This window comes from Mya arenaria, chromosome 4, assembly GCF_026914265.1.
Source record: "Mya arenaria isolate MELC-2E11 chromosome 4, ASM2691426v1".
Taxonomy (NCBI): Eukaryota; Metazoa; Mollusca; class Bivalvia; order Myida; family Myidae; genus Mya; species Mya arenaria.
Genome location: NC_069125.1, coordinates 50,626,802 through 50,654,721, shown reverse-complemented (window position 1 = coordinate 50,654,721; position 27,920 = coordinate 50,626,802). Strand labels below are relative to the sequence as shown.

Genomic DNA, 27,920 nt, shown 5'->3' with positions numbered 1-27,920 from the left:
GACCGTGGTATGTCATTTGCTTGTCAAGAAAACTGGCAATTTAATCATTTAAACTGAGTGTAATTAATTAACTTAATTATTAATGTCGCTTATGGTTGGAAACAATATGTTTACATGGCTACTTACAAGTGGAACATGTAACGAACGAGTTTGAAAACAATATCCCCATAGTGACCATAACTCTAGTGTTGTCATACGAATTGTGCGATTTGGATATGCTACACGAAAATGGAACTTTTAAAAAGGATCTCTGTTGACGTAAGTTATTGTTGTTTTATCATAACATATGCATTCATTTTTGTTCGAAAATAGCATTTGCATAATATACTAAGCAAAATAATAATGCTTGTATAGCCGGTCTTGAACGATAATTATGGCATACCTACATGTACATCAAACATAATCACCAGTCTAAAGAAATACAATTGTTGTAAACACTTAAAACGGCTGTTGAAGAATCACTATCCCAAATTGATTCATTTTTAGGATCATGATTGTATCATATTACATAACAAGTATGTAAACTTCACTTATAGACATGGAAATAAAATACACTAACTGGTGTAGTCTATTTAATAAAAGTCTTTAGGGAATGGCCGCTCTAGTATGGGTTCTATAATTATTATTTATGACAAGTCAAGCAGTGGTCAGACATGAATATTCTATTAGAACAATGAAGAATTTCTTGTCATTTAGTTATTCTTAATACATGTCTGCATTGTCGATATTTAATTGTATCAGTCTTTAAAGGACACATGGCAAATAATTATCCCATTAGAACCCTCATACATGCAAAACACATCCATGACACAAACGTATCGTATTGTCGTTTCTAACGATTGCCTCCTAAACGCTGTAGGCGAACCTCGGTAGTGAGCGGCTCGACTTCCTACGGACGTACTCGGGGGCGCAGCTGCAACGGACGGAGCTAGGGCTCGAGCGGGAGATCCGGCGGGAGAGCTACGTTCCGCCCCGCACGCGGAGAATCGCCAGGTGGGTTTGGTCGGAAGTGCTCAGTCCGGCATGTCCGTTGGGTTCAATGCACTGTTCTTATTCTCCATTATTTATTATTAAGGTCTTATTCAAAACCAATACATACACATGTAACACATACATTAATTTTGAGTGATACACCTTTAACTACTTATTAAATACTGCATTTTTGGAACATTTTAATATCCGAAAACAATATGGTATCCGTTGCTGAAATTGTAATAATATTAAATGCGTGGTGAGTGCTAAAAGATTTATTGTGAATTACTTCTATCTTCTCATAAGGCAGAAATACCGCGCTTTCTGCACCCTTCTTTCAAATTAAACTCAGTATCCTTCATAAAAACCATTGTTGTCGACATTTATTCATACTTTTTGGTATATTAAAACACTTGTATTAATTGTGGTAAATCTTAATTGGGAGTAAAATGCATCTTTAAGGGCCATTTAAAGGTGATCCAACGATCTTAAAATGATCGTAGCACCACAGTACTCAGTGACAAAAGGAACACACAAAAACATTGTAATCTTTTTTTCCAACATGCAAAACAAAACGAAACAAACAATATAATAGCCTTATAATGGTGCAATGCTTGCAGTGTCTTGTGGTCTCATTAAAAAGATATAAAACATATCTGCTATTGTAGAAAAACATTTTCCTTGCCAGGTTGCGTCACCGTGGTGAGATGATTCTGCACAGCAAGCACGTGCTTCTGGCGATTGTCATCCTTAACCTGGTCGACTGTTGTCTCGTGCTCGGCGAACTCGTGCTGGATATTCACTACATTAAAGGTTGTTTGACTTAGTCCTAGCAAGCAGAAAGGACTACTTTTTACACGAATAGCCAGTTTACCCGTGCTCTGTGTTAGGGCAAAATGAATGTAAATGACCAATGGCGGTAGTCCGAAGATTTCCAGAGAGGACATAATTTTCGCGTGTAAAATATCTGCTAGAATTTGACGACCTGTTGTCCTGCATTGACAAACGTTGGCTATCATGCATGCATCGTGTGTTTCACTACTGTCACATGCATATTGGTGTGAGATATTGTGTTCAAGCGGTTTTGTGAAGTTGATTTACAATGCTGCTATTAACAAGCATTGTGCGGTTCAGAACGATTAAATGACAGAGCTTATGAAAGAAAGTGAATCGTAATGTCGGTGCACATGATACTCATGGACGACGTATAATTATTCCCCGCAACTTGGACAAGTGTCGTTGTACTTTCTAGTATATAAAGACTCAAGCTGTCATTTAATGTACATTCAGATATGTATATTGGAGCAAACAAATCAGGGTTGCAAAATATTATATTATACTACATGTATTTATTATGCGATCACTTTAAGACTTGTGTAATATAGACAATTCATGCATGCTGATTTTAAATTGTGCTCAATCTTTCGTATGTTTGACTTAATCTGATTTCATTGTTTTGTACTTTCTTACATTTTCAACTTTTTTGTAAAAAAAATCTTCCAGAAATTCGCGAAGATACAGACGCGACGTCCAAGAAGTTTATTGAGACGATGGAGTCCCGGTACCCGCGCCACATATACGACTTCCATGTTGACGAGATTGCTCATGTGTACGAGCAGCTCTACCACGCGGACTGCACGTGGCCCGAGGACGCGTCTGACGTCAGCGTCGTTACCTTGGAGAACACCACTTTGCCGGAGGAGAAGCCGACAAACAAAACTCATATAGGAAGGCTCCTCAAACGGAGCGGTAAAGATAATAAACCATATATATACAGTTGTCATAAGCCTTCACTAATCTTCCCATTATGAATTATAATACACACCACTATGGTATTAATTTACATATAGATAGGAGAGGGGATATGAGGTAGGGATCACCCTAAAATGCACGTCAGAAGGTCTTTATGAAATTTGGTGCATATTTTGATTACTTCCACCCCCATGTGGTATACGGTATTCCATGGATCGTAACAAAGTCTTCGAGCAGCAAGAGGGTGGTACGATGTACGCGCTACGCTGAAAGTCATCGTGTTTTTTTTCATTTTTCAGTTTAAAGTCTCGTAAAATCATTTTTTAAACCTTTAATACGCAGACATTGAAGGTGTGTTCGGATCTTATGAGGAATGAATTTAATAAATTGTTTCTACAGTTGACTTGGCGGTCAGTTTACGACCTAACACCAAAAATACAAAAAAAAATGTACATAAGTTGCGTGTGACCGAAGTAGTAGACGTTTAGAAATGCGATTGACCGAGTTCCTAATTAAGGTAAATGGTACTTTAGCAGCTTGTTTGTCTCAAGCTGTACGACCGTGAGCATTAATCAAGAGTTAGCTTCACCAACCACAGGTTGCATTAATCATTAATAATAATAAGTAGTAAAACAGTATGTACTAGACTGTAAACCTATATATAGCTTTTGTTGCTAGGTTGCAAGTAGTGCGTGCTATGTACATATATCGCATGTAAGACGTCCTCAATGGATTACTTTTGTCATCTTGCTATTGGCCATACATATGGTACAATTTTGCGTCGTCTAACAATACATATGCCGGTCAAGAGTTTTGCTTGTTTTCAGCAGACAACCCGTCTGCCCACCTGTTGAATGCGATACCGGGTGCAGTGTATGCGCGGAAAGTTTATCCTCTTCACCGGGAGCACGATGAGTCGGCACATAGCGTCTTGGAGGATATCGCCCATGGTCTACACAAAGCCAGCGTCGTCATTCTCGGGGTCCTTTTCGTGGAGGTGAGTAAACTAGGAAGGCAATGTGGTGAAAAAAGTTCCAAAAATTCATCGGACACAGTCGGCTTTCGTTGACATTGTATTTCTGCTTGCCTATGGCCGGTATGAAAAGTCTGCAATAGTGGATTCTTGTTCAATATTTGATTCTAACCCATGGTCCTCGTCATGATGTATACTATATACCAAATTACCAATAATTGAATGTCTTAGATGCTTAGACTTCTGTCTTTTTCGCCCTTCATTATCACTGGATATCACAATTGACATACCTTTCAATTGCTTCATATAACAGAAATTATTTAAAATGATTTAGAATAAAATGTTTTAAAACCTCTTTTTCAGAACTTGCTTAAACTGGTATGCATGGGATCGGAATTCTTCGCCAAAAAGCTTGAGGTAATGAGCTTTACTATAATAGTGTTGGAGTACTTTCATTGATACTAAATTACGTTAGTCGGTCTCATTTTAACACTTTTTCATATATATCCACGGGTTATTATGTACTTTTAGGTGTTCGATACTATCGTTGTGATAGTGTCATTCGTGGTAGATCTCGTGCTCCTGAAGGGCCTCACGGAGTTTGCAGTACAGGACGCCCTCTTCATCCTCTCCTTCCTCTTACCATGGAGGGTCATCAGGGTCGTCAATAGTACGTACCATAAACATTGAACGTCCATAAGTTCAGATTGTAATTTTTCACAACGCATTGTTTGCTTTATCAGTAGAACAACAATAAAACTTCATTGAAGTCTGAAACATGATTACTCATTCTTCTGGACACTTACCAATGTTCATGCAAGGGCACAGGAAGTGACTGCAATCACTCTTACTTTAACTTGCAAATAGCATTTAGGATCGACAATGATTTTATCAAGAGCGATGGGATTTTGATATAACATTTTGTTAGTCAAGACCAAAAAGACATTAGATCGTTCGATAAATTGGGGTCAGACCTTTTACAAAATATCATGTTTGTGCTAAGAATTATTCATCATAAAATCTGTAAACAACATGTATGTCTCCTTTTCAAGTGCCCCCGCACACGTGAGAAGACTAATCAGATTATGATATGTCTGCCCATGTCTTTCTTCAGGTCTGATCGTGGCTGTGCTGGACCACGAGCATTTCCGTTTGAAGATGCTGTACCGGGCGACGAAACTGCTCGACATCGAATTGTCAGGGCTCAAGGACATGGAGAAAAAGTGGGACGTAAGCCCCGTCCGTATGCCGCCAATCTGTTTTGTGCTTTTTGCACATTTATTCTGTCGATCATTAATTTTGCAATATCACTCGTATTTATCAATATGACGGTGTTAATAAGTTGTGTTGTGTTTGTCAGAAAATACTTGGTTTTGTAATGACTGTCGAAAAAAGTTCTACATCATTTTTTATTCTCACATAATTTTGACTCATTCCAGTTTCATCTGCAGAAGATAGAATCGTTTTGTGAAAGTGAAGGAATTCCGAAGTGGAAGATAAGACAACACACAGGTCAATAACATTTACAATACGTCCACCACGATTATTTCCCTTTATTCATTTCTGTAAAGTAATGCCAGAAAGATCGCCACGGAGCGAACACCAACGATCGACTGTATTTTTCTTAGTCGAACAATTAGTCGAATTATGGCCTACGCTTTACATATGCGTATTGTGCCTGGCAACAAAAATACTTGCGTATTGTGCCTGGCAACAAAAATACTTGCGTATTGTGCCTGGCAACAAAAATACTTGCGTATTGTGCCTGGCAACAAAAATACTTGCGTATTGTGCCTGGCAACAAAAATACTTGCGTATTATGCCTGGCAACAAAAATACTAAGTTTCATGAAAAAATCTTTTGAATTATCGCCAAGGTAAAATCATTTGGACGACGACGACGCAGTTAATGACGGCGTCGCCGCGCCGCCGACACTGTCGTAATCGCAATCGCATTCTGGGCGGGGGGGGGGGGGGGGGGGGTTCTCCGAGGAATAGACGAGTTTCAAGTTCTATTTCCTCGATATAAGAAGCGTCTCAATTAAGCATAATAAACGATGAATTTATCTGTGTTTTCAACATCATTTGTTGAGATTACTGCGGCCATGTTTAATAAAACAAAAAAAACGTTTCTTTTTACAGCTTTGGGCAGAAAACAGTCTACCATTACTTCAATGGCGTCACTAGCTTTAAGTGGAATTTTACCGGGTATAGTAATTGGCGCCTCGGACAAAAAGATGTTGGACAAAAAAATAGAAAGATCAACATCTACTGGTACTCAAAACAACGCAGAGAAGGCACACATCACTAACCCTAGAATGACAGTGATTGAAGAAAGTGACGACGATTCTGACGACGTCACAATTGACGTCGGCGGTGACGTCAGCAAAAATGTTGAGGATACGAAATTGTGCTTAGACTCAAGTACAACGAACACAATGACGCCAAGAGCGTCCGAACAGGCAGACTCCGGGCGTCCTGTGAGTCCAACATTGATGAAAGTGGAGTTGCCCAGTAAGATGAAAAGAGTTTCTTTTGACGCCAGGGAGGCAGTACCGCTTTTACCAAGAGGATCTGTGGACATTTTAGAAACTGTGAAACGAATTCAGATTAAAAATGTTAAATCTTAATATATAAACACCAAACATAGTGGGGATACACGAGATACACATTAGTAGATATGTTGTGTTGAATTTAAAGACACAGTGGAGATAAACACCAACAGATGTGGTTTAATGAATTCCAAGACATATACAGTGCCTGTGTAGACACACATCAATGGCTGTGGTCAAATTAATTCCAAGACAGATATTGGATATACATCAATTGTGTCGATCTAGTGAACTCCTAGATAAAATAACTAGATGTGGTCTAGTGAAATTCCAAGACATGTTGGTAATCATCAACAGATGTGGTCTAGTGAATTTCCAAGTCACAGTGGAGTTAACACAACTAGATGTGGTATTGAAAATGTATACACAGCAACATATGTGGTCTAGTAAACTCCCAAGGCACAGGTGTGTTGAAATAGCATAACTAGATGTTGTCTAGACTAGTGTATTCCAAGTCATATAGTGGAAATACACATCAACAGATGCTGTTTAGTGATTTCAAAGACAAATAGTGTCTGTTTTGATACACATCAGTGGCTGAAGTCTAGTGAACTCCCAAGACACAGTTGAGATAGCATAACTAGATGTTGTCTAGACTAGTGTATTCCAAGTCATATAGTGGAAATACACATCAACAGATGCTGTTTAGTGATTTCAAATACATATAGTGTCTGTTTTGATACACATCAGTGGCTGAAGTCTAGTGAACTCCCAAGACACAGTTGAGATAGCATAACTAGATGTTGTCTAGACTAGTGTATTCCATGTCATATAGTGGAAATACACATCAACAGATGCTGTTTAGTGATTTCAAAGACATATAGTGTCTGTTTTGATACACATCAGTGGCTGAAGTCTAGTGAACTCCCAAGACACAGTTGAGATAGCATAACTAGATGTTGTCTAGACTAGTGTATTCCATGTCATATAGTGGAAATACACATCAACAGATGCTGTTTAGTGATTTCAAATACATATAGTGTCTGTTTTGATACACATCAGTGGCTGAAGTCTAGTGAACTCCCAAGACACAGTTGAGATAGCATAACTAGATGTTGTCTAGACTAGTGTATTCCATGTCATATAGTGGAAATACACATCAACAGATGCTGTTTAGTGATTTCAAAGACAAATAGTGTCTGTTTTGATACACATCAGTGGCTGAAGTCTAGTAAACTCCCAAGACACAGTTGAGATAGCATAACTAGATGAGGTCTAGACTAGCACATTCCAGCACACGAAGTGGAGATACACATCAAGAGATGTAGTCTAGTAAACTCCCAAGACTATGCAATAACACTTCCCTGGCAGTAATAACAAAACAAACTCTCCTTTCTGAGATAGTTATTTCTTTTTTTCACAGTACTAAAAAGCGTTATTATACATGGACTAGAATAAACTATAAGTTTGAATCAATGCTCAATTACATGTATGTGAGTCAGATCATATTGTATAACTTTGTCATATTCAACGTATTACAATGTTTATAACCTTCAATTTCATTATGATAATTGTGGTGCAATTTAGATTTTTTGTCACATATATCTTTGATGAGCTGTTTGGTCCCATATGGTGGATAACTATTACGGTATATAAACTCAAAATACAATTTCTATAAAATTGAAAGAGTATGCATTACATGTTTATACATATTTTAAATATATCTAGCTTTTCATAAACCACAACCCAGCAGATAAAAGTCTTATAAAATACCTTTATAACTTTTTAGACAAAGAGTGTATATATAATCCTAATAAAAAGGATAAAATATAATATTTTTTCTGAATAGCAAGTTTTCGTGAACACAAAAGCCCTATACTTTACTTGTAATAAAACGCATTGGTGAGAAGGTATAACAAATGTAGCATTTGTTTCATCTGCACATGTAGAATGTTAATTAATTACATGTAATTAACAAGAGGCCCAAAAGGGCCTATGCTCTACTGGCATGGCTTTTGTGGTCATATCAATCCAGAGCATGTATGTATGGGTAAAAGGCAACAGACATATACTTTATGTTTTGTGTTTGGGTTACCTGAAAACGTAGCACGTTCAACATCTGAGCCCAGAAAGTATTGTAAGCAGATTAGTTGCATGAACTATTCAAATACGTGCCAAGTAAAAGTCATCTGACAAAAAAAAAATGCTTTCAAAACTGTACTCATAGTAAAAATTTCTGTAGTTTTAAAAGTTAAAAAAAGTTGGTCAAAAGGTCAAAGTCAAGGGCATCCTAGGACAACATTGATCAATTTGAACAAAATTCACTATCAATTGTGCTGAGATGGATGCACGAACACACAAAAAGATTTTCAAACCTTTCCAGATTTATGTTTACCAAACCTGTGAACCCTGGGTGTGGCCAGTAATGACACCAGGTGAATAACTTAAACATTCACAACCAATTTTGTTAAGCTGAATGCGCAAACTACAGAACTTAAAGCTAAAAAATGGCCTTTGGGCTTTCAACAAGAACAAGGCAGAGTAATTCACAAAATCAACTGCAGAAGCAAAAAGCAAATTGTCTCTCAAAATCCTAGACTTGCAAATTGTCTCCCTTAACTCTAGACTTGAATTAACATGTGTAAACTTGGCTAAAAATAGAATTCGCTCATGCAGACCTGGCTAAAAATAGAAAGCATTTCTTTAAAACTTTCATGGCCCAAAATCTAGGCATTTATGGGCGGATCTGGCTGGTTTTCGAAAGGAACCAAGCTCTAATGGATATCTAGATACTGTACAAGTTTCATCGCGATACAATCAAAACTGAAGACTGTATCGTGTTCACAAGCAATTGTTTACAGACGCACGAACGCACGACCGCACGGATGCACATACTATGTACACATTACCATCGCATAAGCTCTTCTGGCCTTTGGCCAGTAGAGCTAAAAACAGTTACTACTCAGTGTTATTAAGACTATTGAGAAGTGCATGTACTAAGTGGACACAGTGCTCTACAGTACTGTGCACTTAGTGGACACAGTGCTCTACAGTACTGCACACTCAGTGGACACAGTGCTCCACAGTGATGCACACTTAGTGGACACAGTGCTCCACAGTACTGCACACTTAGTGGACACAGTGCTCTACAGTACTGCACACTCAGTGGACACAGTGCTCCACAGTACTGCACACTCAGTGGACACAGTGCTGCACACTCAGTGGACACAGTGCTCTACAGTACTGCACACTTAGTGGCCACAGTGCTCTACAGTACTGCACACTTAGTGGACACAGTGCTCTACAGTACTGCACACTTAGCGGACACAGTGCTCTACAGTACTGCACACTCAGTGCTCTACAGTACTGCACACTCAGTGGACACAGTGCTCCACAGTGCTGCACACTTAGTGGACACAGTGCTCCACAGTACTGCACACTCAGTGGACACAGTGCTCTACAGTACTGCACATTTAGTGGACACAGTGCTCTACAGTACTGCACATTTAGTGGACACAGTGCTCCACAGTACTGCACATTTAGTGGACACAGTGCTCTACAGTACTGCACACTTGGTGGCCACAGTGCTCTACAGTACTGCACACTTAGTGGACACAGTGCTCTACAGTACTGCACACTCAGTGCTCTACAGTACTGCACACTCAGTGGCCACAGTGCTCTACAGTACTGCACACTTAGTGGCCACAGTACTGCACACTTAGTGGACACAGTACAGTACTGCACATTTAGTGGACACAGTGCTCTACAGTAACATTTATGACACAGTTTATCATGTGGTATACACACACTGATTATGTAGATGATAGTCATGTGGTATACACACACTGATTATGTAGATGATAGTGTCACATATAATATTATTTAGTGGACACAGTCCTCTACAGTACTGCACATTTAGTGGACACAGTGCTCTACAGTACTGCACACTTAGTGGACACAGTGCTCTACAGTACTGCACACTTAGTGGACACAGTGCTCTACAGTACTGCACACTTGGTGGCCACAGTGCTCAACAGTACTGCACACTTAGTGGCCACAGTGCTCTACAGTACTGCACACTTAGTGGACGAAGTGCTTTACAGTACTGCACACTTGGTGGCCACAGTGCTCTACAGTACTGCACACTCAGTGGACACAGTGCTCTACAGTACTGCACACTTAGCGGACACAGTGCTCTGAAGTACTGCACACTTAGTGGACGAAGTGCTTTACAGTACTGCACACTTAGTGGCCACAGTGCTCTACAGTACTGCACACTCAGTGGACACAGTGCTCTACAGTACTGCACACTTGGTGGCCACAGTGCTCTACAGTACTGCACACTTAGTGGACACAGTGCTCTACAGTACTGCACACTTAGTGGACACAGTGCTCTACAGTACTGCACACTTAGTGGACACAGTGCTCTACAGTACTGCACACTTGGTGGCCACAGTGCTCTACAGTACTGCACACTTAGTGGACGAAGTGCTTTACAGTACTGCACACTTGGTGGCCACAGTGCTCTACAGTACTGCACACTTGGTGGCCACAGTGCTCTACAGTACTGCACACTTAGTGGACACAGTGCTCTACAGTACTGCACACTTGGTGGCCACAGTGCTCTACAGTACTGCACACTTGGTGGCCACAGTGCTCTACAGTACTGCACACTTGGTGGCCACAGTGCTCTACAGTACTGCACACTTGGTGGCCACAGTGCTCTACAGTACTGCACACTTGGTGGACACAGTGCTCTTCAGTACTGCACAATTAGTGGCCACAGTGCTCTACAGTACTGCACACTTAGTGGACACAGTGCTCTACAGTACTGCACACTTAGTGGACACAGTGCTCTACAGTACTGCACACTTGGTGGACACAGTGCTCTACAGTACTGCACACTTAGTGGACACAGTGCTCTACAGTACTGCACACTTAGTGGACACAGTGCTCTACAGTACTGCACACTTGGTGGACACAGTGCTCTACAGTACTGGTTTTATCTAAATCTACATCACAAAACTCATTGCAGACATTCATGTGTGCATTCAATTTCACAAATAATATACATTTATATATACAAAAATAGTCCTAATTAGATAACAACATGAAGCCAGTTACATGATTGGACAAAAATGAAATCGAAATTGTGTTTCACAAACTGTAGAAGTAATGATTTTCTAAATGTCTTTGCTATTAACATTTTCAATGAAATTCTAAGAAACAAAACATGTTATTATGGGATCTTGCAAGTGACAATGTAACACTTTCTCACATAAATCTTAAAATTCTGATTTTACAGCGAAATTTAATTTTGAAAGGGCAAAGTCAAAATTTGAGATTTTTTAAGAATGCTTGTTAAAAACTTGTTCAATAATTTAACTAAGATATCCAGAAAGATTTAAGATATACAGCCCTCTGTTTTGGATATATGGAGAATAAGAGTACGATGGCACAAATTTTCGAAGAGTGAGCACCAGAATTTATATTTCACAAATGGTGCAGCCAGGAGTGAAATATTCACTTTTGATGTTCAGGAGGAGAAATATATTGTGATCTTACACTGTTACAAAAAACAACAACTTTTTATTACATGCCTAAAAGTGATATTGAAAGACATTGATATTGTGTCCCTGTCCTGAGCGTGCTACTGTTTGATTTGGACAGTGGGCTGAATTTTTTTAAAACTGAAAAATATCAAAGGATACTTTTACAGTTTCAAACAGAGAAATTTAATTTTTTACATGACCGATAAATCACTATAAACTATAAGAAAGTATATAATAAATTATTTTACTGAATTGAAGAAAATTTCATTTCATAAAAGATTTCAATTTTCAACACCTTCGGTTTGACATATGAAGCAAGGTCAAGTTGGGCACATTTTAGCCAATTTGACAACATTTGAATGAAAAAAGAAGAAAAAATATCACCAAAAACCTTGGTTGTATATAGTATGTGAAACAAACAATAGCGTGTACAGTATTCATGTACATTATATGATATATCTATTCACATTCTGTTGCATCTTACTGAATGTTTCACAAATGGCGATCTGAGAAAGCATTAAGTTTCAGAATGGAATGTTTCTACAAAACACACTGTATGTTAATTTGATAAATCAGATCTAGCCCTATATTTGCACATGCAAAAGCACGTATGCATAATAACTACACGTAAATATCATTTCTGATGTATTGGTTACCCACACCCCGGTTCATTTGCATCCTCTCACATATATATATCATAATGTTTTTTTATATAACGGATGTTAACCATCTGTTAATACATTCAGAACATATTTATCTCTACATTGTATGCTCAAAACCATTATATATATATATATATATGTGAATTATGTGATTAAAAAACAAACAAGCAATAACAATAATAGCCGAAAACATTAATGGTAATATTCTAAACAAATTCAGCAAGAAAATAAAACAATTTAATATGAATGAAATTGTTAAATTTTTGCTACTGGGCAAGTACCTATTTCCACACACTTTTTCAAGTCACATTACAATAACTATGCAACTAGATAGTTGACAGGCAGGGAATTTAACCAAAAGTAAAAAAAAAGGAGTTCATTATATAACAGCACGAAAATGAAATTTAACTGTAAACAAAAATGTAAAACTTGAATGAAAACCTTTGTCATGTAAAAACTATATCAGCAAACTATTGGTGAAAGTTTAACACCACTATGTATAATACATTATCCCTGTGTCTTGTGTACTGGTACAGCAACGAGGAATATTCAAATGCTACCTAGCGTAGAATATACCTAAATGAAGGAATTTTAATGTATCTTGTAGTTTTAATGAGGCATAGTATTTAAAAACATTTTTGTATGAAAATGAATAGTGCAATTACCAGTATATTTTTATTATGTGTCCAAATTTTAAGTAGTTTCAGTAATTAGGCACTTGCCCAGTACATAAAATGACTCAAGTTAAAACAACATGAAAAAACAAAACTTCTGATAAAACTTAAAACCTTCCAGTGACTTTGTTCTTATAAAGTGTAGACATTGTCTGCAATCAAATTATTGAAATTAAGTAAAAAAAATCATACTTTAAAACAATTTTTTTTTAAGAAAAACAAGCATGATGACCAAAACAAAAAGTATGAGGCAAAAATCCTGAATTTCTTGAGTATTTCTCCACGAAGATTACAATGACTGGTACTTGGTTAAATCATATAACAATATGTTCCACAGCCTAAAGTCACAACCGTTCAGAATGCCAGTTCCCTGACACTTTTGTCTGGTCCAGTTCTTCACAGAAGAATTACGTATGCTGGAGAGCAGACCCAAATCCAAACCCTTTTGGTCCAAAATTCTTTCCATAACAATCTGAAAGAAATTTCAACATTCAAAAAATAAATTCAAGTAAGTTTTGTTTAACCTTTTTTATTTTTGACATCGATTGTGCAACAAATTATTTCAAATTATAATAATCACTTACTGTAAGCAAGTTATGAACTATAAATAAAAGATTGTTCATTCTCTGAGATACAATAAAAGCAGTGTTTATATTACAGGGAAATATGTATTATATCTTGTTTGTTAAGCAAATAAAACTTAACAGAGGCAATGCTGGAGGTTATATCAACTCTTATGCCCTAGAGTCAGATTTTCCAATCCAGACTGCATACAAATTAAAGATATTTACCAGAGCACCTCAAGCACATACCATTGCTTGTCTTAATTGTAGTCAAAACAGTCAAAAAGGGGTACACGTAGACAAGAAATAAAGATAGAGCTATGTGGTAAATCTTTCTTGCAACATGTCTACCAAGTTTCAAGTGAATACCTTGAATTGTTTTCTGTAATGGCCAAAGTAAGTTTTTGCCTCGCTGCTGATGAAACTGCCACACCAAGGTTTTGACAATACCGTGACTTTCTCTCTTCAAAAACAGTCTAGCAGGTTATATATACATGATCCAGATCCACTTACTTTTACAGAAGACTTCATCCTCACGCTGTGTCATAGTGTGGGAGTCCAGGGCCTTTCTACATCCTGCACACTTGAAACACTGCTTGTGATACATCTACAATAAACCAGACAACATTCTGTTAAGGCCAAAAAATGAAAATCCTAGCTTTAGTTTTTAAACAAAAGCGCCACAAATGAGCGACAACAATAGTCTTTATCAGTTGAACAAGAGGCAGAACTGAATAATTATTAAAGCCAGAGTAATTGACTTTGACATACCTGTGTGTTTTACAAAATAAGTACTTAGTTTCTTTTGAATAAGAATATTATCAATGCTTTTTGAGTAATGGCTAAGGTTTGACGTTTCTGCACAATGCAAAAGATGCCGCCATTAAGAACACCAAGGATTTTGCAATGCCTCCACTTTTTTTCTTCAAAAACCCAGACAAACTAAAACATGGGAGGGAGTGCAGGATTGTTTGTTTAAAAAAAACTACAGTCAAAACATTAGTTTTTATCTAATTTTCATGGCTAATTTGTAGATATTTAGATTTTCAGATACTGGCATATAATATTACCCTGAACTATTTCTTACCATCAGAATTGATATGGCGTAAAATCACTTGCAGATTGTAAAAAATATATCTAATTTTAACATCTACTTATCTCTAATCTTTCTTCTAAAACATACATTTATTTCTAAAAACTGAAATCACTGCCTACCCTATTTGCGCCCATGATTTTCTCGGCAAAGTAGACAGTCTTGCCACAGGCAGCACACAGGTCTCCACCACCTAACTTGTTCCCTGTGTTGTCCAACAGGGGAGCAGCCTGGGCCTGGCTGTATGACGAAATATTCCTGGAATCAAGATTATAGTTTTGTAAGAAAGGAAGTTACATTTATTAACGTTTCACTATTAAAAGCTTATTTTATTTAAAAAAAACATACAATGTACACAATACTATCTCCGTAGAATTTTAAATTGAGGAAAAAAGAAGGTTAACACAGACATTCATTTCATTTTACAAAGCTATTTTTGAAGGTGTAATATTTTTTTAATCGCGATGTATTCAAGTTCTTTTAACATGTAGTTAAAGTAGTCAATTTTAGATCACTCACTCTCTGGTCACTTCAAAAGCCTTGCCGGTATCCATGGAGAGCCCAGATGCCCCACCAGCAAATCCATATCCCTTGGGTCCAAACATACGGGTGTGGCATGCCTTACAGAACACCTCACCCTCGTGGTCTGAGCAGGAGGTGCTGTCCAGCATCTTGTTGCATTTTGCTGAAATTCCATTCAATATTCTTGTGTGAAAATACCATTCCCAACACATTCTGCAAACTGTATTACTATGTTTAAACTATGTACATTTCAGGAATGGTGGGTTTTTAATACTGTTAAACTATATACATTTCAGGATATTTATACACTTGATTTAAGAAAAATTGAAGGCTTCTGATAATTTACAAAATAAACAGACACCATAAACATCTTCTCACACTAAGAAGACTTTAAAAGTACATGACACCATGGATAATGCATAAGTACACTTGGCTTTAATTCATTATTTATAATGAATTATTGCCATTTGATACTGAAGGCACTTCGGTTATCTAGTTAAAAAGTTGCGTTTATCATTATCATTATTTCAGCACAAGATATCTCATCACATGATAGGCACAATAACTCACCACATGATAGGCACATCTTGTGCCATTTCTTGCCGACAGCCCTCACCTCCTCGGCGAAGTACACACTTTTGTTGCATCGTGGACAGGCGTTTTCCCCACCCCACTTTCCCCCACCCCCATTGCGTTCCAGGGTTGGGGCTGCCTGTGCCCTCTGGTAGCTCGAAATATTCCTGTAGGAAAAAGTGCCACAGGGTGTAACAAGCTTATAATGATATATGAAGTATGTTCAAGGCTTACATGTATGTAGATCTATACATCATTTTTGAGGGTATATACTTATTAATGTTCAAATTGGATTTATCAAACATATTCAACCAATCTAAATCATATATGTAATGCATTACAAAATAGTCAACAGACAAAAACTTCTTCCTAGCAAAAAGCAGAAGATGTGTATACAATTTTTAGAAACATTCGGTAAAATAAAACTTATGCATTGCATTCACTGTTGAACATGACTGGCAATTTAAATAGTACATCACCTACTGACACACGAGATCCTATATTATTCTCATATCAATAATCACCACTACATGAATTGCAACTATCACTCACTCTCTGGACACCTCGAAAGCCTTGCCCGTATCCATCGAGAGCCCAGAAGCTCCACCAGCAAATCCATACCCTTTAGGCCCAAACTTCTTTCCATAACAGGCCTTACAGAAGACCTCATCCTCGTGGTTGGTGCATGAGTAACTGTCCAGCAGCTTATTACACTCACCTGGATCACGAGAAAATGGCAGGGTTTATAATGTTTCTTATACTATACACAAAAATGAAAATACATTGTGAACAACACAAGCAGGTACCAATGCTCTGTCATGTTTTTTCCCCAGTTTATTTAGGTGCATAAAATGAAAAATGTATTTTGGCCACAGGTCCACAGTGACGCCAGTCATGAAATTATGCTACAAATATGTTCATTATTATATTAACATGAGTAATATGTTTCAGATTCATGGATGCCAGTGACACCAAGGCAATAACTCGAAGGTTTTGCAAAAATAAAATTTGAAATTAAGATAGAAATTTGAACACCTGGGCAGGTATTCATATAGGCGGCATTCATAAAACATCTTAAGTCATTTCCTATCTTCCTATCTTAAATCATTTTCCTCAGTTAAGTATCTCACTAATCATGTGATATAATTTAATAATTTAAAAATATCTGAAATACTTCATAGAGATTGATTTTATTCAATAAACATACTTTTATTTAAAAAAAACAACACTTTAACTTTCCTTTGAAATGGACTATTGAACAATAAAGGAATCGACTTAAGTAAGATATGACCTAAGATGTTTCATGAATACCGGCCCATTAGTGTTTATATGCTACTTTATACTAGATATTTCAAGTTTCAGGTAACTATCAAGTTGTTACAGCGTGGTTTCCAACTTTCCACAAAGTGAAGATGGATTTGCTTAAAGTATAGAAACTGACGCTGTCATTTATCTTCCATAAAATATTTTTTTCTTAAGACTGTGCAAATTCGAACAAAGACATTAAATAAATGATGAGAGTTTTTGTGACTCTTAAAGAAATAAAAACATTTCCTCATCTGTTCATTCAAAACCCAATATTACAATCCTGTTTCAATAAAAGATCTGAATGAATATAGCAATGTCAAAGAGACTTCCTTCTTCATGGGTTTTCACCTCATTTTTCAGTACATAAATTCATGAATCATGCCAGAACCAGTGTATCATTTCCATGGCAATAACATCAAATATAAAGCCATAAAATACTCATATGCACTGTATAAAATACTCATAGATATGATGAAAACGGTATGTACAGTTTTTTTCCTGCGCAGACTATCTGTCCACACACTTCCGATTCATGTTGGTGGCAGATTCATTTTGATTTCTTATCTATGTTTGATGGCCAAATTATACTGGCAGCAGCCTCTATCAGAAATGAAAGATCAGATACTGGCATATAATATTACCACATCATTAAATCATCCCTCACCATATTTACCGTGCCAAAATTTCTCGAGAATTTCAATCATTATGACGAATATACAATGTATGTTAAAAATTCTGTATGAAACAAAGGCTCTAAAGAACTACCACCACAAATGCATTTGTTGTTGTCCTATGATAGATGCTGCTACTATTTTCTGAGAATATCTACAGCCATAAAAGCCAGTATCATGTTTTATCTTGGCATATGTCACTTTAAAATAGTTCCAGAGTTCCTATCACAAGTGAGGTCAAGCTGGTGGATTACCTTGCCTGTGGTATTGATGTATAGTGTATCTGTATTTCTATATAGTTTATTTATTCTTGCCAAGACTGTAACATTGTTACTTTATGTACTTAAGATTAATCGTTGTGTTCCAATGTTGAAACTTTTCATACTTAATTGAATGAAGCATACTTCCTTGATTATTGCAAAGATCGTAATACTGTTACTTAACAAAACAGTTGTGATATTCTGTTTTATTATTGCCAAGACAATGCCCTCCATGTCTTACATGTGAGGAAGAACTTGTTTATTTTTTTGCCAAGACTGTGGCCTTGTTACTAACAAAACTTGAGGAAGGTTTTTTTTTTTTTTTTGCATATCAATTTCATTCCCACTTTTAAAGCAATTGTTTTCTTGTAAAATACAAGAACACAGGTACTGTTTATTACATTTCACTTGTGGGTTTGCTCATTCTTGTATAGACTTTAATACACACGTGTGGCAGTTTTTCTTCTGGCCATAAAGGCGAAATTACTTGAAACAGAGTTTGTTAAATACATTTTATTATAGTTTCTATATTGTAAGTGTAATTCAATCGACAGTCACTCAGTGAGTGTGTTGTAAGTTTTGTTAATACTGTACCAGGGCAGAGTTTATTATTTATCTTGCCAAGACTGTATGCCAAGACTGTAACAAAGCAGAGCTTATAGTTTATCTTGCCAAGATTGTATGCCAAGACTGTAACAGGGCAGAGCTTATAGTTTATCTTGCCAAGATTGTATGCCAAGACTGTAACAAAGCAGAGCTTATAGTTTATCTTGCCAAGATTGTATGCCAAGACTGTATGCCAAGACTGTAACAAAGCAGAGCTTATAGTTTATCTTGCCAAGACTGTATGCTAAGACTGTATGCCAAGATTGTTTGCCACGACAGTATGCCAAGATTGTATGCCAAGACTGTAACAAAGCAGAGCTTATAGTTTAAATTTCAAAGACTGTATGCCAGACTGTATGTGTATGCCAAGAATGTATGTGTATGCCAAGACTGTATGCCAAGATTGTATGCCAAGGTTGTTTGCCAAGACTGTAACAAAGCAGAGTTTATAGTTTAACTTGCCAAGACTATATGCCAAGACTGTATGCCAAGAATGTTACAAAGCAGAGCTTAAAGTTTATTTTGCCAAGATAGTATGCCAAGACTGTATGCCAAGACTTTTACAAAGCAGAGCTTAAAGTTTATTTGGCCAAGATTACAGCATAGTTTTTTTAACACACTCAATGTTGGAGTTAACATATGTTTTCTCCCCAAAACAGTATCTCTTTGACACGTAACCTGTTTCACACAGTATCTGTTTCACATATACTCTGTTTGACACAGTATCTGTTTTACATATTATCTGTTTCACACAGTATCTATTTGACATAGTATCTGTTTCACACAGTATCTATTTGACACAGTATCTGTTTCACACAGTATCTATTTGACACAGTATCTGTTTCACACAGTATCTGTTTGAATGCCACTTACGTCCCCTTTACAAACTTACCACACTTGAGACAAAGCTTGTGGTACTTTTTGCCCAATGCAAGCACCTGCTCCGCGAAGTAAACAGGCTTTGTGCACCGCGGACACCGTTCAGACATGGTTCTGATTTCCACACGCTGCAAACAGTAGTACCTGAAACAGGTTATTCCAACGTTAAAACTTCTTGTCAACCAAAGTATGCTTTAATGGTACATTAAAACAAACATAACTTCAGATGTACAGGTAATATTGTTGACACATGTTTTTCTTACAAAAGATTGCGTGTCAGTTGTCAAACACATAAAGTTTCCAGTAATTAATGGTTTCGGAAGTACAAATATTTGGATCTGTTTGGAGCAGAATGATAATTCATGTTCAAATAACTTTTGTTTTGATGTTCCAAGGCCAAAAAAAACCAAACACAATTTATCTCCACACTATAACAATAAAATGATCAGTACTGCCATTGATAAATGTTTCACATTTAAACAGCACTCATGTATTACAAAAAAGTGAAGTAAATCCATCCACATCCTGACAGCACTAAATTGTTGCATCACTGACAAGACATGCATCTATTTCACAGTCAATTAACATCACAATTAAATACAGTGGCAAATAAGGAGTAACAAATTAGGTGTTTTAGTTATAAATATAAAAAGAGGTATCACATACTTTGAATTATCTACAAACTTATGAGTATTTTTATCAGAACAATCCATACTATATAAAACAAAACAAAAGTCATAAAATAACATTATTTCAATACAAAGAATGAACATTTATGTTGTATTATCCACTGTTTCCTAATTTAATACCAATTATGTGTAGAAGATAAACTGATTACCATATTAGCCCCACCTCAAAGTGAATGTAACTAACCTCTGTAATTCAGCTCTAAAACCTTGTGTTTAAAATGTAGGCGACTACTTTAACGTTCAACTTTACTTCCTTAAGTAATTCAGAACATAGCTGATAATGATCTCAAATTGCTTCCCTTTCCAACCAACCATATACCAACTATGAATATTTATCTAATTGCTTGCAGCATTTAACATTTAATGCATTTTTGCACCATTACATATATGTTGACAGCATTGTTGGGTCAGTATGCCTTAAGCAGTGGCATTTATAAAACACTTCAGAACTTAAGCCAAAAAAGTAAACAAATACAAAATAATTGTCTTAATTGCAACCAAATTGGGCATATCATTTGAATATTGAATGATAAGTTGAGTATAATGCTCCCACTTTGACCATTGCTGCAGCTCAGTGTGAGCTATGATGTCGAACATGCCTTACTTTATGGTTCTGCACTGTAACTAACCCTGGTGCAAGTAAGTACAGAGGCCCAACAACCTTTGAACACTACCACAGACATTGGCCAGACACATGTGATGGAATACAGCATGTTTAGACTTAACAGTGGTATGACTGAGGCTCACACAACTAGATGCCAGACCTTGTCAGGCCTAACAAAAAAGGTTTGTTTTGGGCAACCAGGCCCTACCTCATAAAAGCTGTTGATCCTAGAATTTTTTTTAATATACAATAACAAATACTAATAATAAAAAAACCCACACAAAACAGTCATCAGGCCATAAACTAACACAATTTTGTATAAACATAAACTGTCATTATTTTTTTTAAATAAAGCTCCATAACCACAGAATTATATAAGTGACATTTGCAAGAAATAGTGCTATTTGCAAAAATATGATCTTGGAAAAATAACTTTTGAAAAAAAATCCCTACCAACCTCACCTAATAATTTTAGGGACCGTTAACAAACATTTTAAACCTGCCCTTTTTTACAACTCAATACATAAACATACAGTAAGAAACCATAATTATGCCATATTCAATCATGTACCTGGTCTCAGTGGTGAAAATCAATCACTACCCAGAATTCCTTTGTAAAGGGGTGTGGCCCCACCAGTAACATAATCTACCATCTAACAAACTATCAAGCATCTAAAACAGCAATAAAACTGATAAAAATCTTCTTGCACCCAACTTTGTAAAACTGCATCAAATGACAGAATTCCATTAAAACTTTACCTTAAGCTGATAAACAAATCAAAAGGCACATCGATAAGGGTATTGTATCACAAGCCTTACAGTTTTCCTGATAATGCCATGCTCAGGTGAGTTCCTGGCATCTATCAGAGAGTGAAACAAACCATATATAAAATACCCATAAGCTAGATGTCTAATGATTCTGTTGAGCTGTCATGCTGACTTGTAACATCAATTCCAATACTTTCACAGAAATCAGATCATGTATACCAGATATAATGACATATGAAGCAAGTTGCGGTTCAAAGCAAATTACAACTGAAATTGTGCTTTATCATAGAAATAAAAAAAATACTTCTTTAAAAGTGTATACAGAAGCGTATCCAGGAATTGAAGTTAGAGGGGACTTAGCTTAGGGGCACAACCTCTTGACATCAGTCATCAAAATTAGACTTTTGGATGAACAAGCCCGAATTCTTATCCTATTGCTTGGCATAGATTTTTGAACAAGCCCTGCTATGTAAAACTCAAAATTTGACCCCGGAAGATTATTTTACCAGTGCAAGGCTTGTGCTAATTTCGACCACTGTGACAAACGCCCCTCCCCACCCCCTCCCAAAAACATCAAAGTATACTTTTTTGTCAATTTTGCAGAAAGGGGGGGGGGGGGGCTTCCCTTAATTAACGCTTGTGGTATTTTAGGCTTTTTTTACTACTTTTTCTGGATCTGGAATCTGCCAAAACAAAAACAGACAGCTGTGTTGTGTAATCCCTTCCAATTTATTTTTTATTCAGATTTAAATAAGTTAAAATAATGTATTATGATAAGCACTTTGGAGCCCAAACCCTTATGAAAGGCGTTCTACCTCAAGTCCAAGAATATAAAGTACCTGCGGGAGCATTTTCTTCAAAGATCAACATGGCCCCAAAAAGGTAAACATTTACAAACATTTGCTTATTTTGTCCAAACGCACTTCAAATATTCCATTCATGATAAGAAAACCTGTACAGCTTGAAAAAAATGAATATTCAGCAACATCATGAAGTGCAAACATATATGCTAGCACTAGTTAAGACCAGTACTACATGTATATGTACATGTACATATTTATTATTATAATGTTGTATCCGGAGTATTAAAATAAAGGACTGTGGATTTGCTATACAACATGTATCTAACTTTTCATCAAGAATTTGTTACAAGATACAGATTTTTCCCTAAAAGTCTAGAAAATATGAGTCAGACCTGGAAATAATATTTCACTGAATTCAAGAATGCACAAACAAGTTTTAATCGGGCTTATCAGTTAAAACTATCTGCAACATGCCAATTAAGAATTTCTTCTATTGCAAAGATTAAACTTTTTTCAAGAATACTGAAGTAAAAGATAACAAGGAAAACATCAGATTCAGTAGATTGCAAAGTGAATGAAATCTATCTGCCTAAGAAAACACACCCTTGAATGCAACCATGTTCAGTCCTAATTAAATTTTGATTATAAATAATTTCAAATAACTCACTGTGCAAGAAAGTAAAACAGAACTAACTATTTCAAAAAGTAAAAAAATGAGATCCATTATTCAATATTCAATAACTATATTGACAACATAAAGGATCATTGTTTTAACTACAATTATAATACTGGTACAAAATCCCATTAAATAATTTACAATCAATTTTGATGCTACCGGTAGTCTTTATAAACTTGTCTTTGCACATTGTTCCACACAAATGTTTTCTTTAACCCTTCGTCAAGTCTCAATGTTTTAAATAACCCATGTTATTTTAAAAGATGTTAAAAAGTCACTTAAACCTGTTTCCTAATTAATTAATCAAGAATACATGTATGTGTACTTCCAATATGCAACAAGAACTGGACTTTTGTTATCAAGTTAGGTCCAATTAAGAGTTTGAAAATATAATAAGCAACTTTACAAAAGTAAAAACTTACATTTTGACAGAATCTTATTCCTATCAAGAATCAGATCCAAAAAAGAAAACTTTAAAAAGCTTTCAGGACTAATGAACCGTGTATCAAATTTCCTGGAAATGAATTGGAAAAATTCCTTCAACTACCCAGTACCACCAGTAAGAGAACCGGTAATTTATTTATGAAGAACAGAAGATGCTTTGATAGTTCCTGCCTTTTGGTTCCAGTTATTAAGGCAAAGAATATTTTTTAATTCTGCCATGTCTCAATTTTATAACAAAAAAAAGTCAATTTGCAGGTGGTGTACCAGAATTTTCTGAACCAATAATTAAAAAAAAATTGATTTCCTGTGCAAATTTCCTATTGCACGTATTTAAAGTATTATGTTGTGGAGAATTAATTATACAAGTTTAGATGGTCATGCTTTAAAGTAAATCTTAAAGAAGAATATTTCATGCACAGATAAATGAAAAATGAAAAACCTATGATTTTGTTTTTCTATCTAGCCAAGCAAGGGGCATAACTAAACAATAATTCAAGCCAGAGCTATTGGCCTTGCTTTATATTTGCACATTGTATCTGGCAACATGTGTGCATCATTTCATTTGAGTGTTTATTGATGTTCTCCAACACTCAAATTTCTGCACGCTGATGCCAATAATGATACCTGGGCTATGACAATACCATGACCTTTTTCTTCAAAAAAAAAGAAGGGCTAATAATCATGATCATTTCTGCTAAACATCCAGATATGATTGTTCGAACAAATGGTTGCCTACATGTACATCAGAAGGGCAAGAAACACACATTTGTTTACCTATAACCTGTTTTAAACTGTTTGGCTGGGCTTATAATCCTGAGATAGTTAGCACCTGCAGCAGGTGTACCTTCATTCACTGTCTGCAGCTAGATAGGATTATTTACATTTCAAAGTTAACACTTTTAATTTGTTTAGTTTGGCATTTCATCTTATCCTTAAATTTCACTGTAGATCATGCAATTATAACCAAGCTATGATTTGATATGAATGTCATCCACTGACTGACTGGAAGGTGACCTTGATTTCAGTAATGTTTAAAATGTACTAAAAGCAAAACACCCTGCTTTGGTCTGTATATTATTTTATTTATATTCATTGTTAAAGAAAGACTTACTGGTTGTATAAGGCCTCTATAATGCTTCTTATTAACTAACCTTCTGATGACAGCCAAATGTTTCGAAAAAATTAAACTTTGCTGTTTAATCACTTAACCTCAAGCATAAGAATTTGTGTGTTTACAATTTTCACTTCAATGGTGACATAATTCTAGGGATACATTACAGCTGTTACATATCAATGCCTCAGTGGTCCAGATGTGAAAACCTTGCCTAACAATCAAGAGGTCCCAGGATAGAATCCTGCAGCCGACCAAACAATGATGTTGCTTTTTCTATATTCTTTGTTATTTTTAGATTTTAGAATTGATTTTATTTTTAACTTCCATGATTGATTTTTTTTTTGGAAAGTTCTATTTTTGATTACTTGAATACTGCAGCTATTAGGCATTTAGCATAACATAAATGGTTGTAAATTGAAAGACATTACTGTAATTTTCAATCAGAGTGGCAAAAAAGACTACAGTTACTTATTTAACCACTTTGCATTCATAATTTGTAATAGATCACAATGGCTTTATATAAACTTCTGACTTTTAAAATCAACTGGGAACTTCCGACATAAATCAACATGAATCAATTTGAAATTCATGAAAAGGTTCTTTGTTTTGTATCAATATTGCCATCTAATTATAGAGTGCTAACCTGCCTGGAGAAAAACTGCAAGAAGCTGATAAGCCCCATTTTCAGCCTGATAGTGCCAATTTATTGGCATTAGTTATCTCTACATACCATGGCTTTATTTACATTCATCAGCAGTAATTTAGCTTGATGGAATTCCACTTCCAGCCCAGTCTGTGTTTATTGTGAAATTTTTTTTTAGATTAATTAATATATTGTGCGGAATTTTTCGACAAATTTAATGATTATATATTTAAATAAACATTATACAGTGCAGATAATAATTTTAATATTCAATATGTTAAAGCTGCAGTCTCACTGTTTTGACAACTTTTTCATTTTTTGTTTTGGAATGAGCTATTTTTTGTGAATTTCTAGAAACCGGTGATATAAGACTGCTGACACAAAATCAAAGACAGGATGTCTTGCAACAAAAATCATATTGTGCAACACTGACCTCTTAGTATTACCTTTGAGAGCACAACTTTAATGAGTGAAACTCCTTCCAATGATAGTTGATACTCTACACATCTGTGCAGTTTGAATGTCAATGTATACAGTAAATAAACATTTGGACAGACCTCTTATGGTAGCCTCTTCAATTCTGTTCAGTTTATTAAGATTCTGATGAATTGTTTAAAGATTACGACTCACAAGACTGAGCTGGGAGTAGCTCTGGGACACAAATTACTACTATGAAATCCTCATCAATTGTTCAACAATGCCCTCCAAGTGTTACCGGGCAGATAAATGGATTAGTGGAATCATGAAATAATGTATACTTGATTTAACTACTAGGCCTAAAAAAAATTGTTTGGTTAGGGTAACACCCTTTTCAAAAATAGGTAGGGTAGGTAGGCTTTTTTTTAAGAGGTTTATATAAGAATGTCATTTTCATCATAGTAGAATGGTGTTGAAGTTATCTTCTGTAAAAGCATTTAAGGTTTAAACTATACCCAGGATATTAAAAAGCAATTAAAAAAAACAAAAAACAAAAATATTTTTTCATTTATTTTTTTCAAACTGACTATAAAAACGGTAGGGTCGGAGCCTATTCCGTAGGGTTGGGTTACCCGAACCAATTGTATTTTTTTAAGCCATACTAAGTTTCATGCAAATATCTTGGAACAGTTTTTGAGATCAACCAAGGTCAAAAATTTCGCAAGACAACATTGATGCCGCCACAGACCTATAAACCATGGATTGGCAACTGCTCCATATCGGTGAAACGATAATAAATAATAATTCGCCCACAATCCTTAGGGCACGCTTGGCAAATATTGGAAAATTCCGCCGAATCTCCGATCGGTGAATAACGGCGATTTTCGGTTATTTCCGCCAACTCTGCTAATAATGCCTTACAAGTTCGTTATAGATTTAATCATAATTAATAACTGTGATTTTAATCAGATTCAATTGGACTATCATCAACTCAAATGAAAGTACCGCGCATTTGAGTCAATTTAATTTCAATTAATGTTTTCCTACATGTATATATTCGGCCGATGTCGGACGTCTCGAAAATGACCACACAGTAAGATCTCGGAATGAAATCCCGATGCACGCCTGAGTTTGAGATTATCGCATTAAAACAGATGAGAGTTGCCAATCCATGGTTTATAGGTCCATGATGCCGCTGACATAAAAGCTATCTCACTTTTTCTTTGAAATACAGACCAGTTTTAAATAACTCTTTCTGTTAGATTATTCTGATAAAGCCATCAACTAAGAATTTTGGATGAACAAGGTCAAATTCTTACACTAGTGGTTTACATGTCATTATTTCATTAAAAAAATACAGGCCAAGACAGATTTCACCTGTTCGTAGATTTCAAAATCTTCTGAAAGTGCTGTACTAAGTTCTCCCAAGATTTCTCAGTCTGGACTGTTTTCGGAATAAGAAGGAATCTTTACATTTATTGCTGAACAATTGTGGACATTTGTTGAACCACCTAAATGGGCGTCAGCGAGGCTGTTTATGACCATGTCAGAATGAGACAGGGATACATAAGAAATGTCAAAATAATAAAAAAGTATCCCTGAACTGCAAGGACTTTGGTACGATGCGTTTAGGTACGGAAACAATATTTCAAGATTTGATTTCATAGCCCCTGAACCAGTACACAACAATGCAAAAGGGGTTATAAAACTGTTCCTAGTTATGAAAATTCACGAATTTGTTTTATGAACAATATGAATTATAGTTGGTGATATTTCACCTTTTGCACCTTTTTAACAACGTTTGTCTTGTACTTACTTAATGCAAATATCAACATATACATCAACACACCAAATGTACCAAATCACCAAGTTCCACAACGAGCAGTCATTTAAAATATAAATTTATGTTTCGACATGTATATATGGTAATACAATGTCCTTGTGCATGTTTATGCTAATATATATTCATAAGTTGTATGATAAAGGTTAGAAATCATACAGAAGCAAATTCCGCATCGGTAAGGCGTTATCGATGTGTGATGTATGATGCATTTTCTAAACATTTTAGCGAATTTTCAATGAAATTTGTTACAGTGGCATTCTTAAACAAGGTTTGAAATTTAAGAGGTAAAAATATGTTGCTGAACTATC

General features: G+C 35.9%; 3 protein-coding genes across 9 annotated transcripts; 2 read left to right on the top strand and 1 right to left on the bottom strand.

Moving 5' to 3' along the window:
• Positions 1 to 83: 83 nt before the first annotated feature.
• Positions 84 to 7,645, top strand: LOC128231488 (uncharacterized). Of its 2 annotated transcripts, none has more exons than XM_052944377.1 (10): positions 84 to 258; positions 860 to 993; positions 1,661 to 1,785; positions 2,476 to 2,721; positions 3,555 to 3,721; positions 4,061 to 4,114; positions 4,229 to 4,367; positions 4,812 to 4,927; positions 5,137 to 5,209; positions 5,839 to 7,645. In XM_052944377.1, exons 1-10 carry the CDS (start codon positions 229 to 231, stop codon positions 6,324 to 6,326), a joined length of 1,572 nt encoding a protein of 523 aa, XP_052800337.1. In that variant the 5' UTR covers positions 84 to 228; the 3' UTR covers positions 6,327 to 7,645. The 2 variants fall into 2 exon arrangements, with proteins under 2 accessions (XP_052800337.1, XP_052800336.1); XM_052944376.1 differs by having other exon boundaries at positions 85 to 258; positions 3,552 to 3,721.
• Positions 6,561 to 13,510, top strand: LOC128230889 (ankyrin repeat domain-containing protein 17-like). Its single transcript, XM_052943315.1, has 4 exons — positions 6,561 to 6,591; positions 9,434 to 9,932; positions 10,135 to 11,241; positions 13,474 to 13,510. The coding sequence occupies exons 1-4, from the start codon at positions 6,561 to 6,563 to the stop codon at positions 13,508 to 13,510; spliced, it is 1,674 nt and encodes a 557-aa protein (XP_052799275.1).
• LOC128231489 (cysteine and glycine-rich protein 1-like) lies at positions 7,638 to 27,577 on the bottom strand. 6 transcript variants are annotated; one of them, XM_052944381.1, is made up of 8 exons: positions 27,557 to 27,577; positions 19,625 to 19,755; positions 16,440 to 16,605; positions 15,885 to 16,054; positions 15,312 to 15,477; positions 14,915 to 15,050; positions 14,213 to 14,306; positions 7,638 to 13,608 (listed from the first exon to the last, which is right to left on the bottom strand). In XM_052944381.1, exons 2-8 carry the CDS (start codon positions 19,719 to 19,721, stop codon positions 13,544 to 13,546), a joined length of 894 nt encoding a protein of 297 aa, XP_052800341.1. In that variant the 5' UTR covers positions 19,722 to 19,755; positions 27,557 to 27,577; the 3' UTR covers positions 7,638 to 13,543. The 6 variants fall into 6 exon arrangements, with proteins under 6 accessions (XP_052800341.1, XP_052800342.1, XP_052800339.1 ...); XM_052944382.1 differs by lacking the exon at positions 27,557 to 27,577 and adding an exon at positions 25,799 to 25,943; XM_052944379.1 differs by lacking the exon at positions 27,557 to 27,577 and adding an exon at positions 23,574 to 23,709.
• Between the last annotated feature and the right edge of the window lie 343 nt (positions 27,578 to 27,920).

What these genes read in the sequence shown, in the direction of transcription:
- LOC128231489 (XM_052944378.1), bottom strand. Translation starts at nt 20,324, where the DNA reads ATGGATTGTTCTGATAAAAATACTCATAAGTTTGTAGATAATTCAAA. An exon ending in CAAGCTTTGTCTCAAGTGTG is followed by an intron (nt 16,606 to 19,624) that starts GTAAGTTTGTAA and finishes CTCGTGATCCAG; the next exon opens with GTGAGTGTAATAAGCTGCTG. An exon ending in GCTTTTGAAGTGACCAGAGA is followed by an intron (nt 15,051 to 15,311) that starts GTGAGTGATCTA and finishes TCTTGATTCCAG; the next exon opens with GAATATTTCGTCATACAGCC.
- LOC128230889 (XM_052943315.1), top strand. Translation starts at nt 6,561, where the DNA reads ATGTGGTCTAGTGAAATTCCAAGACATGTTG. An exon ending in TGAAATTCCAAGACATGTTG is followed by an intron (nt 6,592 to 9,433) that starts GTAATCATCAAC and finishes AGTGCTCCACAG; the next exon opens with TACTGCACACTCAGTGGACA. An exon ending in AGTGGCCACAGTGCTCTACA is followed by an intron (nt 9,933 to 10,134) that starts GTACTGCACACT and finishes AATATTATTTAG; the next exon opens with TGGACACAGTCCTCTACAGT.
- LOC128231488 (XM_052944376.1), top strand. Translation starts at nt 229, where the DNA reads ATGGAACTTTTAAAAAGGATCTCTGTTGAC. An exon ending in AAGGCTCCTCAAACGGAGCG is followed by an intron (nt 2,722 to 3,551) that starts GTAAAGATAATA and finishes GCTTGTTTTCAG; the next exon opens with CAGACAACCCGTCTGCCCAC. An exon ending in ACATGGAGAAAAAGTGGGAC is followed by an intron (nt 4,928 to 5,136) that starts GTAAGCCCCGTC and finishes GACTCATTCCAG; the next exon opens with TTTCATCTGCAGAAGATAGA.